The 17,104-nt window shown below is 39.9% G+C and overlaps 1 protein-coding gene across 1 annotated transcript in view; it reads right to left on the bottom strand.

Moving 5' to 3' along the window:
• Positions 1 to 4,253: 4,253 nt before the first annotated feature.
• Positions 4,254 to 17,104, bottom strand: part of adamtsl2 (ADAMTS-like 2) — a 26,022-nt gene continuing 13,171 nt past the window's right edge. Inside the window, exons 10-18 of the mRNA XM_046035265.1 lie at positions 14,727 to 15,075; positions 11,774 to 11,877; positions 11,297 to 11,423; positions 10,941 to 11,154; positions 9,930 to 10,085; positions 8,610 to 8,780; positions 8,054 to 8,230; positions 6,772 to 6,916; positions 4,254 to 5,755 (exon numbers count right to left, since the gene is read on the bottom strand). Of these exons, the coding sequence (XP_045891221.1) occupies positions 5,628 to 5,755; positions 6,772 to 6,916; positions 8,054 to 8,230; positions 8,610 to 8,780; positions 9,930 to 10,085; positions 10,941 to 11,154; positions 11,297 to 11,423; positions 11,774 to 11,877; positions 14,727 to 15,075 (1,571 nt within the window). The 3' untranslated portion in view covers positions 4,254 to 5,627. The remainder of the gene's footprint in view (positions 5,756 to 6,771; positions 6,917 to 8,053; positions 8,231 to 8,609; positions 8,781 to 9,929; positions 10,086 to 10,940; positions 11,155 to 11,296; positions 11,424 to 11,773; positions 11,878 to 14,726; positions 15,076 to 17,104) is intronic.

Here is a 17,104-nt window from a genome sequence, read left to right as displayed (position 1 = left end):
AAGATCAGTTGCCTTTGATTTAACCTTCCTTGGATATATATTATATATTTGTCAGTTGTTTTGAAATATTTGAGGCGTCAGTGGGGACCAATGGGCCTGGAGAGCCACAGACAGGAAGTCAGAAAGTTCTGAGAGACGATCTAACACATATTGGTTTTAGTCTTTTCATGGGATTTGCTAGTAAGAAAAAAATGTAGAACAACACTTATCCTTTAAGCTCCAAATCAAGAGCGTTTTGGAAAAGGAACAAAGCTAAAGACAAGTCTGTTTCCATGAGACCAATTTATCTGACTGTCAGTGACTTCACTTCCGGTCACAAAGAGCTATTTCAATTTAGAAATCCAGTTCTGAACATATAGTATATATGTGTACTTTTACAGCATACTTGACTTTGACTCAGTCATGCAGTGGAAAACAAGTGTTCAAATAAAGAAGATGTTTTTTGTGTTTGTTAGTGTAGCACCAACTGTACAGTGCCCAATAACTGTTACGTTTCACTTTTTTTTTCACAGTGGAATTCCTTCATTTAACACCTAAAAAGAGCCAAATCGTATCTTTAAATACTTTATTTTGGTTTATTCTATTTAGACTGAAGCTCCTGCACAGCATGGTGAAGCTGTGTTATTTTTTTTAATATCAATTCAATTCCTCTGTCATTGGGAAAGAAATGTAATTGGTGTGCATGAATTATTTATTCTAGATCAGAAATTACAAATTTGTACACAACATAAACATTTCAAAAACCAATTCATACACATGAAAGATCAATGTAAGTGCACAAAGAAATATTTTTTGTGCCGTTTCTAACAACACCTGCCGAGCTCTGTTGCATATTTTATTTTTAACCAGATAAAATCGAATTAGTGGTGTTAAGAACTGAACCAAGACATGACTATTATCATCACTGAGACAGGATTTTTGTTTTTTTTTTGATGAAGAATTAAATTGATATCATTCATAATTTTCATTTTATATTTACAATTTTATCCTTGGTTTACAAAAAAAGAAGAAGAAAAACTGTAATGGCTTCTTGTGCAGACATTACACTGAGCTTCTGTCTGACCTGTGTGTAAGTTCACTTATGTAGCTTTGTCAGCACGAGGTTATGTTTTTTGTATGTATCTTATTATAACTCAGACAGTGAAGAGCAGCTGGTGATACCCTCAGTGTGAGAGTGTTTCAGTGTGTGAACTCATGTTTGTCTGCAGAGCACCGCGGTGCAGAAAACAAATCACACTTTAAAGGGCTTTTCTGAAGCATTCAATGATCCAATGACTGTGATTACTGGAAGACATGTATTTCCTGTGAAAGGCATCCTACTGTAGATAGATACTGTGCTGTAAGAGTTTTTCCTCAAACATACAGTGTTGAGAATTTAAGAAACGATATTTAGGTATTTCTTAATAGTACATTATATGAGTGTTTGGTATTTACAAACTTCACTTCACATCATTTACAAAAACAGGAACAACTCCAGGAGCTGCAGATAACTTTTTTTCCTGTATCCCAAAACATTCAGATGGAATGAAACTCTTCATTTGGAGAAAACTTACACTGTTATGTAAGAACAACACGATAAAATAGTATGCTGCTAAAAAATGAGCTCATGGGCTCACTCAGAAAATGAGTCTGCGTGTTTTTTCTGTCATGTGTGATTTGTGCCTCAGTGTTTTTCACAAAAGTGTGTTTAGCCTCAGGTAGCAACACAACACATCCTGATCGTTTAAGCTGCCATGCCCCAAATCAAATTCGTCAGGGTGAATGGATGAATTGTTTGTGGTCAGGATAGCTGCACCAGTCCGGTAAGGCTAGGGGGTTGTACGTTCAGTGGAAAGCAGAAGTGAAGAAACCTCTGTTTCAGAAGAAAGAAAACATTCAGAATTTAAAATCAGCTTGACAATTGTAATAATTGAAATGACTAAAATCCAGTCCTGCATCATATTGAGTGATGTCATTTGATGTTGCAGGACTGGATGGAACTGGAAGTGTTTCATCTTGTTAACAAACTGAATCTCTGCCAACTCTAGGGAAGCAGCTTCTTATGACCTCTGAACGCTTAAAGAAAAGGCTTTTTGTCCCCCAGACTACACATTGTTTCCTAGCAGGTTTTGATTCTGCAATGTGTTCATAGTGATTAGTTTACACTGTAGATTTGGGGACACAACTCATGTTGTGGCTCATGGCTCAACTCATGGCTTATTAAGTATCTTTCAGTACCTTGAGCAGGATAAATGTAATGCTTTATATTCAGTAAGTGATTGTTCTTGTACTATCACAGTATCTACAATATATAACCACAGCGGTATGATTCAGACTGGAAGTGCATAGGACCATTTCATGGAATTAAGCAGTGATTTAAAAGAATACTGTAACCTTTTGCGTTTACCTGGAAATATCAAAGCTTTTGTTTCTACTGCACTTATGGGGGAAGTTCACCTTTTTTTGTGGCTGCTACTTCTTTATTTTTTCACTGGTCTATGATGCTGCACAGAGTCTACACATACAGTACATTTGGGTGAATTCACATGTTCCTCTCTGGAGACTTTAAAGTGTATTGCAATGTTAAGATACCAAATCCATGCTTCTCCTGACCTCTGACCTCTCTTGAGAAGATGAACTACCAGGCAGTGATTCCTCTCGGGCAAAGTATTACCCACAGCAAGCTCCAACTATTATATGTTTTTTAAATTGCGTTCCAGCAGCCATGTTACCAAACTATTTAGTATGTTGGAAAAAATATTTTGCATAAATAAAATACCAGGATATCCTACTGCATCCGGTCATATTTTGCAGTATGCCAGCATGCTTTTCTGGCTATTCTGACCCACAGTCCTCTGCACAGCATGAGTATGAGCAAGGTGCAAAGTTATGATAAAGTAACATGTCCTGATTATATGCATACTGAATGCAACAGTACGTACTATGTAAGGTCAGCTGCAGTACGTACTAAAAGTAAAAAGAAAAAGTATGTGATTTGGAATGCAACAATAGGTAATAGACGTTTGTCTTTCAGTCATAGCTGGGATTAAGATTTGCTTGCCGCCATAGAGAAGGGACATTCTGGTCATCTCAACTCAGGCCAAAGAAGTCTCTGCAGTAGAAAAAGCCATCCTGATGATAAAGCCTCAAACATGAATCCATTCAGAGTGTTTTGGGGGATGAAGCAAAGTTCCTGAGGAAGAATGAGTGCAGAACCGCTTCCATTATTCAGTGTTTCCTGACAAGTCTCTTTTTTTTTTTTTTTTAGAGAAGACTAAAACAGTTGCATTTGTTTTTTCTCCGCTTCAGTAGTTGATGTGATTTTATTATCCTGCAGTGCAGTAGATGAGAGGTTTGATGCTGTCACACTGACCAGCAGGGGGTGTCAGCTGCTGTCAAACCTGCATCTACTGTGTCTGCTCTGTGCACTGTCTTCATTACAGTGGTAATAAAATGATGCAAAACCGTTTGGTATCTGTGTAATGCCTTCTGGGAGAAAACTGATACAGATCCGCAGAGCAGAGAGCGTTCATTCTGGACGCACTTTGTTCTGTTTTGTTGTCAGTTTTGACACTCATTCAATCAGACAAGTCGACTTAAAAGTGTCAAACGAAGAAGGGAAGAGAGCGGAGGGCACTGAGGAAGGATACACAGATCATACACAGTCATCAGTGTGTGTTTATGAATATCCTGACATTTTCAGCATCACAACCTCCCATTTCAACAGGAGACTAAACTACAATTATGAATCCCTGGACTGGTTTTGAATTAGTAAAGGCACTCAGGAATGAGTTCTGACGTGAAGAGCTCAGTAAGAGAGATTTCAGGTGTGCTGCTTCATGTGCTCAGAATGAACTACATGTGTCCAGATACAAGTCATTTTAAAATAATTTTGTCATGCCAATTTTAAGAACTAAAACTCAAAATGGCACGAAGACTGTTTCTTATGTGGCTCCTTTTTTCCTCTATTTTCTCTTCATTCTGTGTGTAGTGTCCGTGTTAGTTTGTGTAACATAATTGTGCTTCAGTTTTGGCAAGGATATTTAGAGCAGAAGAGACCATCCTGGTTAAATAAAGGTGAAATAAAACTATAATATCCTCTCCTGCAGCAGGTGCCTTTGAGAGAGGCATATATGGGGGTATATGATATAATATATATATGGTTGCAGGTCTGCTCTTCCTGACCCCTCCCCCTTTTCTGTTGTTAGAGAGAAACATGCTAGGTCAACAACCTAAATATATCAATTCATATAGAAATGACAGAGGCAAATAAGTTCATTTGAACTCTTCTTTAATTGAAATACAAGTCAGTACCATAAGGTTTTCAGTTTATTATCAACAGTACACAATTTCCATACTTACGTTTTGTACAAAGAGGTATCAGTTATATAAAAACACCAGTACACAATAGTTAAAAATGAGACATACATGTACACGTCTGAATACATTTCAACCATACTTCAAGTGTCAGGAATCTTTCTTTCTGTGTTTATATTAACTCTCTCCTCCTCTGTCACACACACAGACCAGAACTGGCATCAGTTGACCCGATGAATAACCATTGGCTGGCATCAGGAGCGTCGCGATAAAATGAAAATGTGCTATGACTAATAAATATGCTTCCATATCCTGCAGGGCTACCGGCACGGTGCCAAACGGCAGGGGGTGGAATGGAAATATGAGCTTTTTACATGCCAGACACCAAATTGAAACACAATTAAATAATATTTCATAAACAGTATCCGTCTTAAATATTCCAATCATGCAGTATATTCCGATGAGCAATAATTTAGTACATCTTTTCATGGTAGCGATGAACACAACAAGAGCAAGCTGCTAACTGATGAAGGAGGTCTGTAAGACCATTTGAGTGTCGACTCCACTTCGTCTCCAACTCCACGTGTTGTTAGAGGAAGACAAATAATCAATGACAGCTGGCAGAAACTGGCTTTATGCTTGAAATACGGTTTAATCATAATGAGAATTGTGATGAGGATGGTGAGAAACATTAACTGTCACAACAGCTGTGGGGCTCAACATAGGGCTCAGGATTTCTTAGGACAAATCTTAGGATATGTCTTTTCTTAACTAAATGTTCTTTATGTTTGCCGAATCTGTTTTGAAATGTTTCAGAGGTCTCGAGACGAAAGGCTGCGGCAGGTGATTTCAATGTTTTATGAAAGACCCCCCTACACACACTGGGAAATTTGAGTAGTAGAGTAGTAAAGTTCCCCTCAAATTAAACATATTCTTTTTCTATTTTACATTACAATTTGTGATTGAAAAAGAAAGTGGAAAAGATGTAAGAAAAAGAGCAAATAGAGAATGACAAATGTGTTCCTGTTGTACAGTATCTGTGAACATTGCTGTTGATGAAACATCAACAGGGCAAAATGTTTTTGTCTGATATCAAGATGACCAGATTTCATCTTAAATCATTTGAACTATCCGACTGATAGATGAACCCATGTAAAACTAAGCTAGTGGAGGAAGCGCTGCTTCTTAAAAACAGGTAGGTGCTTCCAGGTGCCTTTCAGCTTCCTCTCAATGTTCACAGTAACTGTAGCATCACGTGTACATAAACGTAACCATTTCTTTCCTCGTGCTGAAGTTAGATTCGGGGTGGAGAGAGGCTGTGGTGTCCTGGACTAGGAGGTTGGAGGTCGTACGGCGCGGCAGGAGTGGCAGCAGGCTTTGCTGTAGTACCAGTGGCTGCACAGGTTGACCTTCAGCGCCAGCAGGCAGTTGGTAGAGGGACGATCCTGGCAGCTCTCATCTGGGACAGTTTACACATGGTGGAGTTCTTGTTAGCAATTTCAAAACAATACCGTCTAAACTAGGGCTGGACGATATGGGCAAAAATGTTATCACAATAAAAAGTTTCATATCTATCGATATCGATAATTATCACGATAAGTATCAAATCGTTATTTCTTTCAAGTTTAAAAGCTGATTTTTACTCCTGAGAGAAGAAAAGAAACTTGATGCATAATTGTGGTTTAAACTGTTCTTTATGCTTAAAACTTGAGGCCAAACACTGAATCACTTCACAAATCTGAGGCAGAACATTCAAAACAATTATGATAAAATCTTTGTCAACAAATATGCACAAGTAAAAATAAGTAAAAACTTTTTATCTTAATAAAACAATTAAGTCCTAATTCGTTGTATAATTCAAGAGAATAAATCAAACATTTATTGAATATTTATTGAACATTTGTTATATTGTTTTTGAAAAAAATTATATCGCATTAATTATTGTTATTGTTTTATTGTCCAGGCCTAATCTAAACCCAGAAGCAGGTTAAGATATTTGATAAAAACAAGACCTCATTTGATAGCTCACTTTGAGAAATGTTTACACCTTTTTACATTGATCGAAAGCTTTAATTTAATTAAAAAATTTTATTCCTTTTAGTGCTTTTCAACCTGGGTCCTATGGTATGTCTACACAGAAGACAGCGTTAGTCTTGTAACCACTGTAGGAAAATGACTCCAGGGCAAGCAGCACAAGCCTCCTAAAACCTTTCAAAGAAACTTAAATTTAACACAAATCATTGACTCCAGATAAAATCATTTATTCCAGATAAAAGTAAATAAAGGAATTAGCTTTTTAGATTAGCTATTGTAGCTAACAGCATCTACTTCCAGGGCAAGTTACTACACTTAAACTTAGGCTAATCTAGAATAATCTGTTTTTTGGGAATGTTGTTAGATGAGTTGGTACATTTTGTTATCTAAAATAGATAAGAGCAGTTTGGAAGCAGAACCGCAGGTTTCCTGAGGCGTTACCTGGCGGCTCAGTGGGACAGGGCTGCAGGGTGCAGGTCTGTTTGGCCACAGGTTTGGTGAGCGGGTCGCAGCCTCGGACCAACTCCCTGCCCTGGTAACACTTCACGTCCCTCATCCTCACACCCACACCACACGTCTTAGTACACTGAAGAAACACAGGAGCAGAAACACAGGCGTTATAGACCTGACCTGGCGTTACAGAAACCATCCTGGCACAGTCAACTGGAAGCCTTTTCAAGTATTTCACTACATATTCAAAGCAGTAAAAATGGATTATTAGCGACTAACATCATCTGCCAATCTAACATGATTCTGTCCACTAGTCTTCTGTGCAGGCATTACACATCAGCAGCTTGGTGTGGAAGTTTCTGATGAAGAGATAGCAACTTGTTAGCACAACACAAATCATCTGGACATCTTAGCAATTTAAAGCTTTCTGAATCATAATATATTTTCCTGATTTATTATGTCTTGAATATTGTGTTTTAGTTCAGACTGCCAGCTTCACATCACGTCAGTTGGAAGTTTCTCTTTTTGTGCATAAATCACGTTCATATTGGACCTCATGTCTTCATCTGGGCCCAATACCCCAGTTTTCAGGGACTGCTCTCTAGTTGAATGTAACATTTAGTATCTCTCATGTCCCAAGAAAGACATTGTTGGAACAGAGGTTCTCAGCACAGTTCCAGTCTTCAGAAAGAGGACCTGGTCCAGCTTTTGCAGCACCAAACACTAAAACTTGTAACTCTACAGTCTGAATTATTTACGAGCCACCTCACTTTGATGAAACTGTGTCTGCTGCAGCAGTGTCAGTCAGCAGTTAAAACCAAACTTTCCCAATTGTTCTGCATTCCAGCAACAGAAAAAACATTTACCATGCTAGCGAAAAAATACAGAAACGGCCATGTATTTGACCATATTTTGGTGAAATTATGAGTGTTTTGAAAACAACGAACATGTACGACAGTGGATCATGCTGAGTTTCTATGGATACTTTTTCCTTCATTTATCTGTATCTCATTTTAATATATAGTGATTGCTGTGAGGCAAGCATAATTAGAGCTGCTGTCCTTTATGAAGGAGCAACTTAAAAACCTTTCAGAGCCAGCTGAAAGACTGTTGGTGGTAAATTCTTGACACTGAAAAGGTTCTTTGAACAGGTGGACCATACCTTTAGCATGTTGAGCAACTCTGAGTTAGCAGCACATCTTGACCAAGAGTTATACAGGGAAATCCAAACTCTATATTTGAGGTGTAAAGGTGGAGTGTGTGTTGACCTCACCTCAGACCAGGGGGTGGTGTACCATTTGAAGCATGGCCTTTCAAAACAAGTGTTTTCCTCCTCAGGCTTCTCGCTGGCTCCACACGCCTCATCATCAAAGGTCTGGAACTTTCCTCCACTGATGCCGACACACAGGACCATCCTTCGCTTCACGCCACGACCACAGGTTGTGTTACACTAGAGACAAAATCATGTTACTAGTATTCATATCTGACTTTGTGACAACTGAAGAGTTTCTTCACAGAGCGGCAGAGCGTGTTCTTGCTGATGTGGAAAAGTGAAAAACTGTAACCATGGGACACTACAACTAAACAATTTAATTTCAGAACCATCTGACATCCTCAGAATGCTTGTTTTGTCCAACAGACAGTCCACAAAATATGAGATTAACAATTTACAATAATATACAACACAGAGAAAAGAAGCAAATTCTCAAGTTCGACCTAGAGAATGTTGATAAATGACTTAAAATAAAATGATCTATGAATTGACTAAGAGTTCCAGGTTTACTAATAAACAGTTAAATCTTAATATTGACACTGTGGCGAGGCCTCACCCTCTCCCAGTCTTGGCTCAGCCAGTGTGGAGCACAGTCTCTCTCCCCACAGGGGTAGCTGGCCAGCGGCTTGTTCTCCGCGGAGCACTGGTTCTCAGGAACCACGCGACCCTCCGGAGCCTTACAGTACACATGACGTACCATCTTCCCCTGGCCGCATGACCCCGAGCACTGCAACGACAAGGGTCAAAGGTCAAACCGGATGATTCATAAGAATCCTGTTCTTGTCACTGCCTTATTCAGCCAAGTTTTGTCACGAAGCTCAGAGTCAAACGCTGTTTGTCACATGAAGTCAGATCAGGTCACCTCACATCAGATTAAATAAAAAGGAGGCGTTACGTGAAATGAAGTGGCACCACATCAGAAAAAGTCATGTCACATTAGTTTAAGATAGCGTGATCATTCCACCGTGCAAACACGTATCACTATGTGGTACGGCATGTCTTTTTTTAGAAAGAGAAGTACTTATTATAGAAGCATTTGCCATTAGTATCAACATTCAGTCAAAGGTTTAGACCCTAGATATGACTACTTCAGTTTTTGGGGGGAATAACTCTCTCTCTATATATAAATATCATTGGATCTTGTGGTGACCACAAACTAACTTCCATTCCCCTTCAATGAATAGGGCAGCAGAAATCTCACACATTGTCAAAAATATAACCAAAACAATCTGCATGATGAGATACAACTACACATAAGTATAGAATAAATCATTTGGGCAAACCAGCTCTTTAAAGTAAAATCAAACTGATAATAAAATAATAATGACTGGCTCAACATTAGCTGTTGCACAGGGTATTACATTTAACATAAAGTTGTTGTGCCTGGTTGGACTCCATGGTTGTAAATTAGACCTGTGAGTTTCCAGACTTCGATTTTGACTTTGACTGGAACATAACGAGCTTGTCTGTACAACACAATAAAAACCATAAATTTACACAGTGGCAAGTTTTCACTGAAGTAAAAACAGCTGGGATAGACAAAGCCGCTTTTTGTAACAACCCTATCAAGCTCAAAAACGTTAAGTAAGTGGAAAAACCTTTTGAAAAATGCGGAAAAAAGACACAAGTTATAAGAACAATCCTTAAGATCAAGTGACTGACTTTTCTTCACTGTCTGTTTTGTATGATTTTATAGTGCTTGTCGGTCAATAATGATTTTTTTCAGCTGAGAGCAGCCAGAGAGAGCAGCAGCTACTCTGCACCATGGGTGCAACTAATGGTGATAAAACACACATACAGTATATTGTACATTATATGTTGATGTTACTCATGTATACTGACATGCGCTGTGTATATAGAGGGTAAAGACACTCACAGGCCCCCACTCGGACACAGTCCAGTGGCGTTCGCAGGGAGGGCCTGTGCAGTTTTTGATATTTGGCGGTTTGGTCATCGGGTCACATGGTCTGGTCTCATCGGAGCACCGGACATCGCGGCTCACCTGGGCTTTGCGGCCACATTTAGCAGGACACTGGATAAAGGACAGGCACACAGAGACACACGCAAGCTAATTATTACCAGCACATTTTTATAAAATAAATGTTAGTGTAATGTATCATTAACGCAACAGATGTTTGTTATCAGAAGGTCACTGTTAGAGAGCAGGTATCTTTGTAAAAGATTTCACAGACTGAGCACGATGTTGCTGCTAATAAAGTGCTCTTGATAAAGACATTTGCTAAGCTAAGCTGCTCCCGTTCACCTTTTTTGGAGTTTTAAAGAGTCTGAAATCTCCTTGAAACAGAATCTGTAAGGATTCTCACTAACTGTTTAATATAAGTATTATTAATATTTGTTGCAGTCTAGCATACGCAGCAAGCTATTAAGCTAACTAACTTACTCTGCTTGTCAATTGAAGTATTATAGCTGTTGTTCCTGTGCTAATGTGCTACCTGGTTTGAAGGTCACCCTTGACATTTTAAGGAATACACACAATAAATGTTATATTCTGCTAAAAAACAGGTGAATGATGTTTAGTCAGAGTAAGAGTGTAACAGTGAAATAAACAAGAAAATATCAAATTTGCTAAATACTGTCTGAATGTATAGCTGCTTAAATGCTGTGTTGCTCCAAAGAGAAGGAATAATCTGTGACCCCCTTGACTCGAATCACATCTTGTTTTTTTTGTGTGTCTGGTAAGCGTCTCTGGAGAATCCATCAGGGACCAAAGTCAGACCACTTGACTGCTGCAGACAGCTGCTCAACCCGTGTCTGACAAAGCCACAAGTATTGCAAAGATGTGAAACAAACACCATTTTCTTTGCTTACTTTCTCCTTATGGTGGGGTTTTTTACTCAACAGGTAAATCATTTCAGACGTCTTATACCTCGGTCCACTCGGCCACCTCCCACTGTGGGCCGCACGCGGGGCTCTTGCAGGGCCGTCTCTCCATAGGTCTCTCCAGGTCAGCCATGGTGCAGAGGTCACTGTAGACCGAGCTGTCCAGGCCTGGTGAAAGCATCTTCCAACAGCGAACTTGGCGAAACTGGAAACCCTCCCCGCACGTCCTTGAGCACTCGCTCCAGCTGCTCGCCTCCCATCTGAAAGATCACATTAGTTGCACGTCATCAGTTCACTTCAGATAAAGATTCTGTACGGGCACACTGTCAGATTTTATGAAAGCAAGAAATACATTGCCCAATGCACTGTTGAGCAGTTTCTGGTTCATTAAAATGTTTTTACCTGGGCTGACATTCTCTCCCAATACAGAAGTCGTGGACCGGCTCTGGTCTGGTCAGAGCATCACAGTACATATCGTGCACCTCGATGCCATCATAACGAATACATGTGACGAAAGACTTTGACACTCCTGGGTTGTGAGCAAGAAACAAAGCAAAGCAAGGCAAACTGATTTATTCAGCACATTTTAAATAAAAGAAAGGAAAGCTCACTGCTTTAGATGGAAGAAAGAAACAATGAACGTCTGGCCTCAAACATGATTTCTTAATCAAGTGTCCAATAGTCTAAATGCAGAGAAAGCTGTGTGAGCACCCAAATGTGCACTTCACCAAACTAGTGTTAAGTGTTACAGGGAACTGGTCTGCAGAGTGTTGGGTTTGAGTTTTGATCAGATGTTGTAGATCTCGATCTTAAGAAGTTGATGACAATATCGTAATGTAACTACCCATGGATCTTCAGTGTGTGTGTGTTTGTTTGTACCTATAGAGCAGGTCATGCTGCAGGGCTCCTGAGAGGAAAGTTTCCAGCGATACATGTCAGCGGCACTCAGCTTCAGGTTCTTCTGGTGAATCCTTTGATTCCCCCTGTCACCCAAAAACAAACATATGTAAGAAAAGGAAAACTCAAGCTGTTTATCGTTGTGTCATGTAAATATTTAGCCACATTTTTCTGAAAATATGACTAGAACATACTGTGCGGGCAAATAGTCAGTGGAGAAGTGGATTATACTGCAGGAGTAGTTTGAAAAGTTTCCATAGAAGCATTGATACTTTTTACCATTAACTGTAATGCACTTTTAACTGTAGTAAATCCAGGCTGCTTACAGCTGCTGTCCGCCACGCAGGAGCAAGGTATAAACTTTCAAGTCTACAGATAGATTTTCAAAAGATACATTTCCTGTGAAATATTCTTTTAAGGACATTTAAGGATACCCAGTAGTACATAGCATGGAACACACACGCACACTCACACACTGAGCCTGTCTCCCAGGCCTCAGACGACCACAGTGTGACAGCTGATTCACAGCCTGCATCCTGGCAGACGCACTTTGTTTTTTCATCACATCACATAAAAGTCATGTGCACATTCTTGTCATAACACCGGTCATTCCTTCCGTCTCCGCCAGCCGCCAGACGTTTATTTGAAAATCATAAGCACTTTGAGTTATACCTCGCCGGCATCCCTCCGTGTGAGCCAGACCGATTCCTGCACATCATTTTCTCCCCATAGATGACTACAGTCTGACAGCACACTTTCCCCCTTTGCATCATATTTTTCACTTTTCTTGCAAATACCTTGAATTACTTGTTTCTAAGCGTGGCTCTATGAATATCCCCCGTCCCCTCAGTGCACCTCTTCTCTGCTCGTTTTCCCTCTCTCCGTCTCTTGGAGGAAAGGGCGTGTCATCGTGTGTTTTATAGCTGCTGGCTGCAGAATTGGTGAAGTCGTGTTTGGACACAAAGCAGGACAGCCAACATGAATTATAAATATGATGAATGCAAAACCTGCCGGGTCTACCTGTATGCCTGCCTGTATATCTACTGTACCTATCTCCCTTGTTGCCAGTATATCTGCCTCCCTGCCAGTATATCTTATTGGTTTACCTGCTTTACTGTCTGTCTACCTGTGAAATTGGTTTGCTGCGGGTTAGCCTTCCCGTCAAACTGCTCTACTGCACAATAACTTTCCCGTCAAACTGCTTTACTGCACATTAACTTTCCCATCAAACTGCTTTACTGCACATTAACTTTCCCGTCAAACTGCTTTACTGCACAATAACTTTCCCGTCAAACTGCTTTACTGCACGTTAACTTTCCCGTCAAACTGCTTTACTGCACATTAACTTTCCCGTCAAACTGCTTTACTGCACATTAACATTCCGTCAAACTGCTTTACTGCACGTTAACTTTCCGTCAAACTGCTTTACTGCACGTTAACTTTCCCGTCAAACTGCTTTACTGCACATTAACTTTCCCGTCAAACTGCTTTACTGCACATTAACTTTCCCGTCAAACTGCTTTACTGCACATTAACTTTCCCGTCAAACTGCTTTACTGCACATTAACTTTCCCGTCAAACTGCTTTACTGCACATTAACTTTCCGTCAAACTGCTTTACTGCACGTTAACTTTCCCGTCAAACTGCTTTACTGCACGATAACTTTCCCGTCAAACTGCTTTACTGCACGTTAACTTTCCCGTCAAACTGCTTTACTGCACGTTAAATTTTACGTCAAACTGCTTTACTGAACGTTAAATTTCCCGTCAAACTGCTTTACTGCACATTAACTTTCCCGTCAAACTGCTTTACTGCACGTTAACTTTCCCGTCAAACTGCTTTACTGCACATTAACTTTCCGTCAAACTGCTTTACTGCACGTTAAGTTTCCCGTCAAACTGCTTTACTGAACGTTAAATTTCCCCTCAAACTGCTTTACTGCACATTAACTTTCCCGTCAAACTGCTTTACTGCACAATAACTTTCCGTCAAACTGCTTTACTGCACGTTAAATTTCCCGTCAAACTGCTTTACTGAACGTTAAATTTCCCGTCAAACTGCTTTACTGCATATTAACTTTCCCATCAAACTGCTTTACTGCACATTAACTTTCCCGTCAAACTGCTTTACTGCACATTAACTTTCCCGTCAAACTGCTTTACTGCACATTAACTTTCCGTCAAACTGCTTTACTGCACGTTAAATTTCCCGTCAAACTGCTTTACTGCATATTAACTTTCCCATCAAACTGCTTTACTGCACATTAACTTTCCCGTCAAACTGCTTTACTGCACATTAACTTTCCCATCAAACTGCTTTACTGCACGTTAACTTTCCCGTCAAACTGCTTTACTGCACATTAGTATACCCGTTTAACTTCTTTATCGTAATTGCCTCTTTTCCGGTCTGTCTCATGCACTAGTTTTTTTATATAGTTGTCTTTCTTGCTGTCTTACTTTGTTTCCTGCTTGCCTTTGCCCTACTTCTTGCTCTGCTTTTTGCCTGACTGTCTACATCCTGTATAAGTCTTTGTCCCTTAGCTTGTCCCACTGCTTTGCCACACTCTTGCTGCTTCCTTGCCTGTGTTGCTGACTGCCTCACCCCGGTCTCGATTCTTCTGGCTGTGTCTTCAGAGGAAAATGAATGTCCACGCTGCCCAGCCTGCTTCTCCCTCAGCCAGCAGCAGACTCAGGGGCTTGACAATGTCTGAACATTCAGGCCCGGTGTGACCCAAACCTGAAAACATTCCGTCCAGACTGTATCCAGGCTGAGGGGAAAAGGCTTTCTGTGAGCCAAACCTGACTGAAGTTGAGTGGACCTCTGCTGTACATCATCTTAAAACACATGGGAGATTTGAATTAACTGATGTTCTTTTTACCTCTGTTCTGTTAGATTACCTGGTTCCTGTTTGATCACTTGGTTTCTGTTGTATTACCTTGTTCTGTTGGCGCGGCTGGAGGTCCTTCCCCCACTCTGCACTGTTTTGTTCTGGTAGGAACTGTCTCCGCTGTCGTTGCGTTTGCGACCCAGAGCAAACTCCAGCGTCTCATTAAGCCTGTCTTGCTCCAGGCTGCTCAGGTCCGCCTCCACTGGCCCCACCTCTGATGAGAACAAACTGTCTCCCTCTGTCAGCAGCTGATTGGTTGAGATGTTGATGAGCAGCTCATCCGGGCCAATTCGGCCATCCAGCAGAACCCTCCAGATGAGATTTGGGGAGTCTGGCACCACATCCAGGGAGCCACCGGCAGTAGCAGGCTTGGCAGTGCTATGGCTGCTGTTTCCTTCTGATAGATCAAAGCGGAAAAAAATCAGCTGTGTCTGGAGAGCAAATTGATATATCTTACAATCTACAGTTTGTACTTGAGAACATAATTTACACATTTACACACAGCTCAGATCGAAAGGCTTTTCAGCTGTTCAATATTAGTTTTCAGTGGGAATGAACACAAGCAAAGAAATTTCTTTGGAAGTATCACACCTGGATATCAAAAGAAATTTACCTAAACTTTTCTCAGCTCTACATTGGTCACTACTTCCTGTTTCATTGTAGCTTTAACATCAAGAAACCGTTTTTTTATATACACCCGTATAATCTAATGTTATCCAGTACAACAGCCTCTTAATACATTCTATTGCTGTGAATGTTCAGACTTTGTTGACACTGTGTTAGAGAGGTGTCGAGTCATGACTACAGACACTTTTGCGGACTTAAATGGTGCTGTTAGTCATGTTGTTGTATTGGACCAAATTATACTCCAACAGGTTTATATGCATTTAAGTAACTTGAATATTGCTGGCTTTTTTCCTGTGACCTGATATTTTCAAACTAAAGTTTGTTTAAACCCACAGAATTTGACTTTGAATTGTAGAGGAGTTTGAAAGTTTCCAAATAAACCAAAACTCCAGGCTGAAGTGGGGAAATGTGTATAAATTGATGCACAAATCATCTATGATGTAAGATTAAGCTATACAATTATTTTAAAAACCGATTTACTACTTAGATGGAAACACAAAGGGTACCTCTCAATGTTATGGAAAATTGTGATTGATAAGTAGACTTGTGCTACTCTGCACTATTCAGTTAAATTTAGAGATGATTTGAAGGAAATGTCCAAAACACTGAGTGAATCAAAAATGCCAGAAGAGAGAGAAACAAAAAAAGAACAGGACTGCAAAGAGATAAACTCAGTTCAGACAGTTTCAGTCAGCGCTCAGTATCTGACCTGTAGTATGACGTCAGCCTGTGTAGAAAGTGTATGGTGAACCTTTCATCCCCCTATCCATCTCATCTCACCAGCCAAAGCAGTGGTGTAATGGACTCAACAGTCAGCTGAGCGAGCTGAGAGCCCGCAGGAAGGCCATTACCGCTCATGTTTGTGATGAAGCCATTTTTTAAAAGGAGAAAACACCACGAAACTCTAAATTTTTCATCTGGCGCTGATCCTCTTTATATGTCTGTGCTATGAATAATTCAGAGCTCCAAAGGGCCATCTCACACACACACACAGAAAAAAAGGGCGAGATTTGGTTTAAAATCTGACCTATTTTGTCTCGTCTGCCAATGGGCCACTGAACCACCTTCTGATTTATCCTCTGTTTTTTCCTTCTCACACACTCTCTGACTCTCTCTTTTTCTTTTACTTAGAGTCCAGCCAATATTTCAACATGGACGAGATTTTCTTTTCACAGATATGCTGTATAGTTTTTTAGCTGATATAATTATCACAATGTCTTGTGGGAACAAGTTCAACTCTGCATAGTAATAAAGGCATGATAGGCCTATGCTTTGAATATTACAGGGGTGAGTTGGATTTATAGTTTTACAACTTTCTATGTTGCTTTATTTTGACAGTCAATATTTATAATCAATTACAAATTATTGTTCCACGCACAAAATAAAAAAATATCACCTTACGGGACTTTAGGGGCTCTGTGGCAGTACTGATGGCACTGTTTATTTTTCAACTGTTACTTACTGTAAAAATCAGTACCCATCTTGGCCACAATTCTAAAATGACCAAATTAGAGAGAAGCAAAAAACACTTGTTTGTATGTTTGGGAATAAGCAAGGAATATCGGCCGGTGAATGTTAATATCTAAACTCAGTATCAACTTCAAAATTTTTTTTTTCAAGCTGAACATTCCCACCGTCTATAAATGAGCTTATAAATGAAAAAAAAGTTGCTATTTCTGGTTATGCCTGGAAGTGTTAAACATCAAAGAAATGACATAAAAAGAACAAAGAAAAAAAAGAAAATGTCACCATAGTCAATAAAAACAACAATATCTCAGATGATCACTTTAGCCAGTTAA

The sequence above is a fragment of the Micropterus dolomieu genome, linkage group LG21, assembly GCF_021292245.1.
Source record: "Micropterus dolomieu isolate WLL.071019.BEF.003 ecotype Adirondacks linkage group LG21, ASM2129224v1, whole genome shotgun sequence".
Classification (NCBI taxonomy): Eukaryota; Metazoa; Chordata; class Actinopteri; order Centrarchiformes; family Centrarchidae; genus Micropterus; species Micropterus dolomieu.
This window is presented reverse-complemented; position numbering and strand designations above follow the sequence as displayed.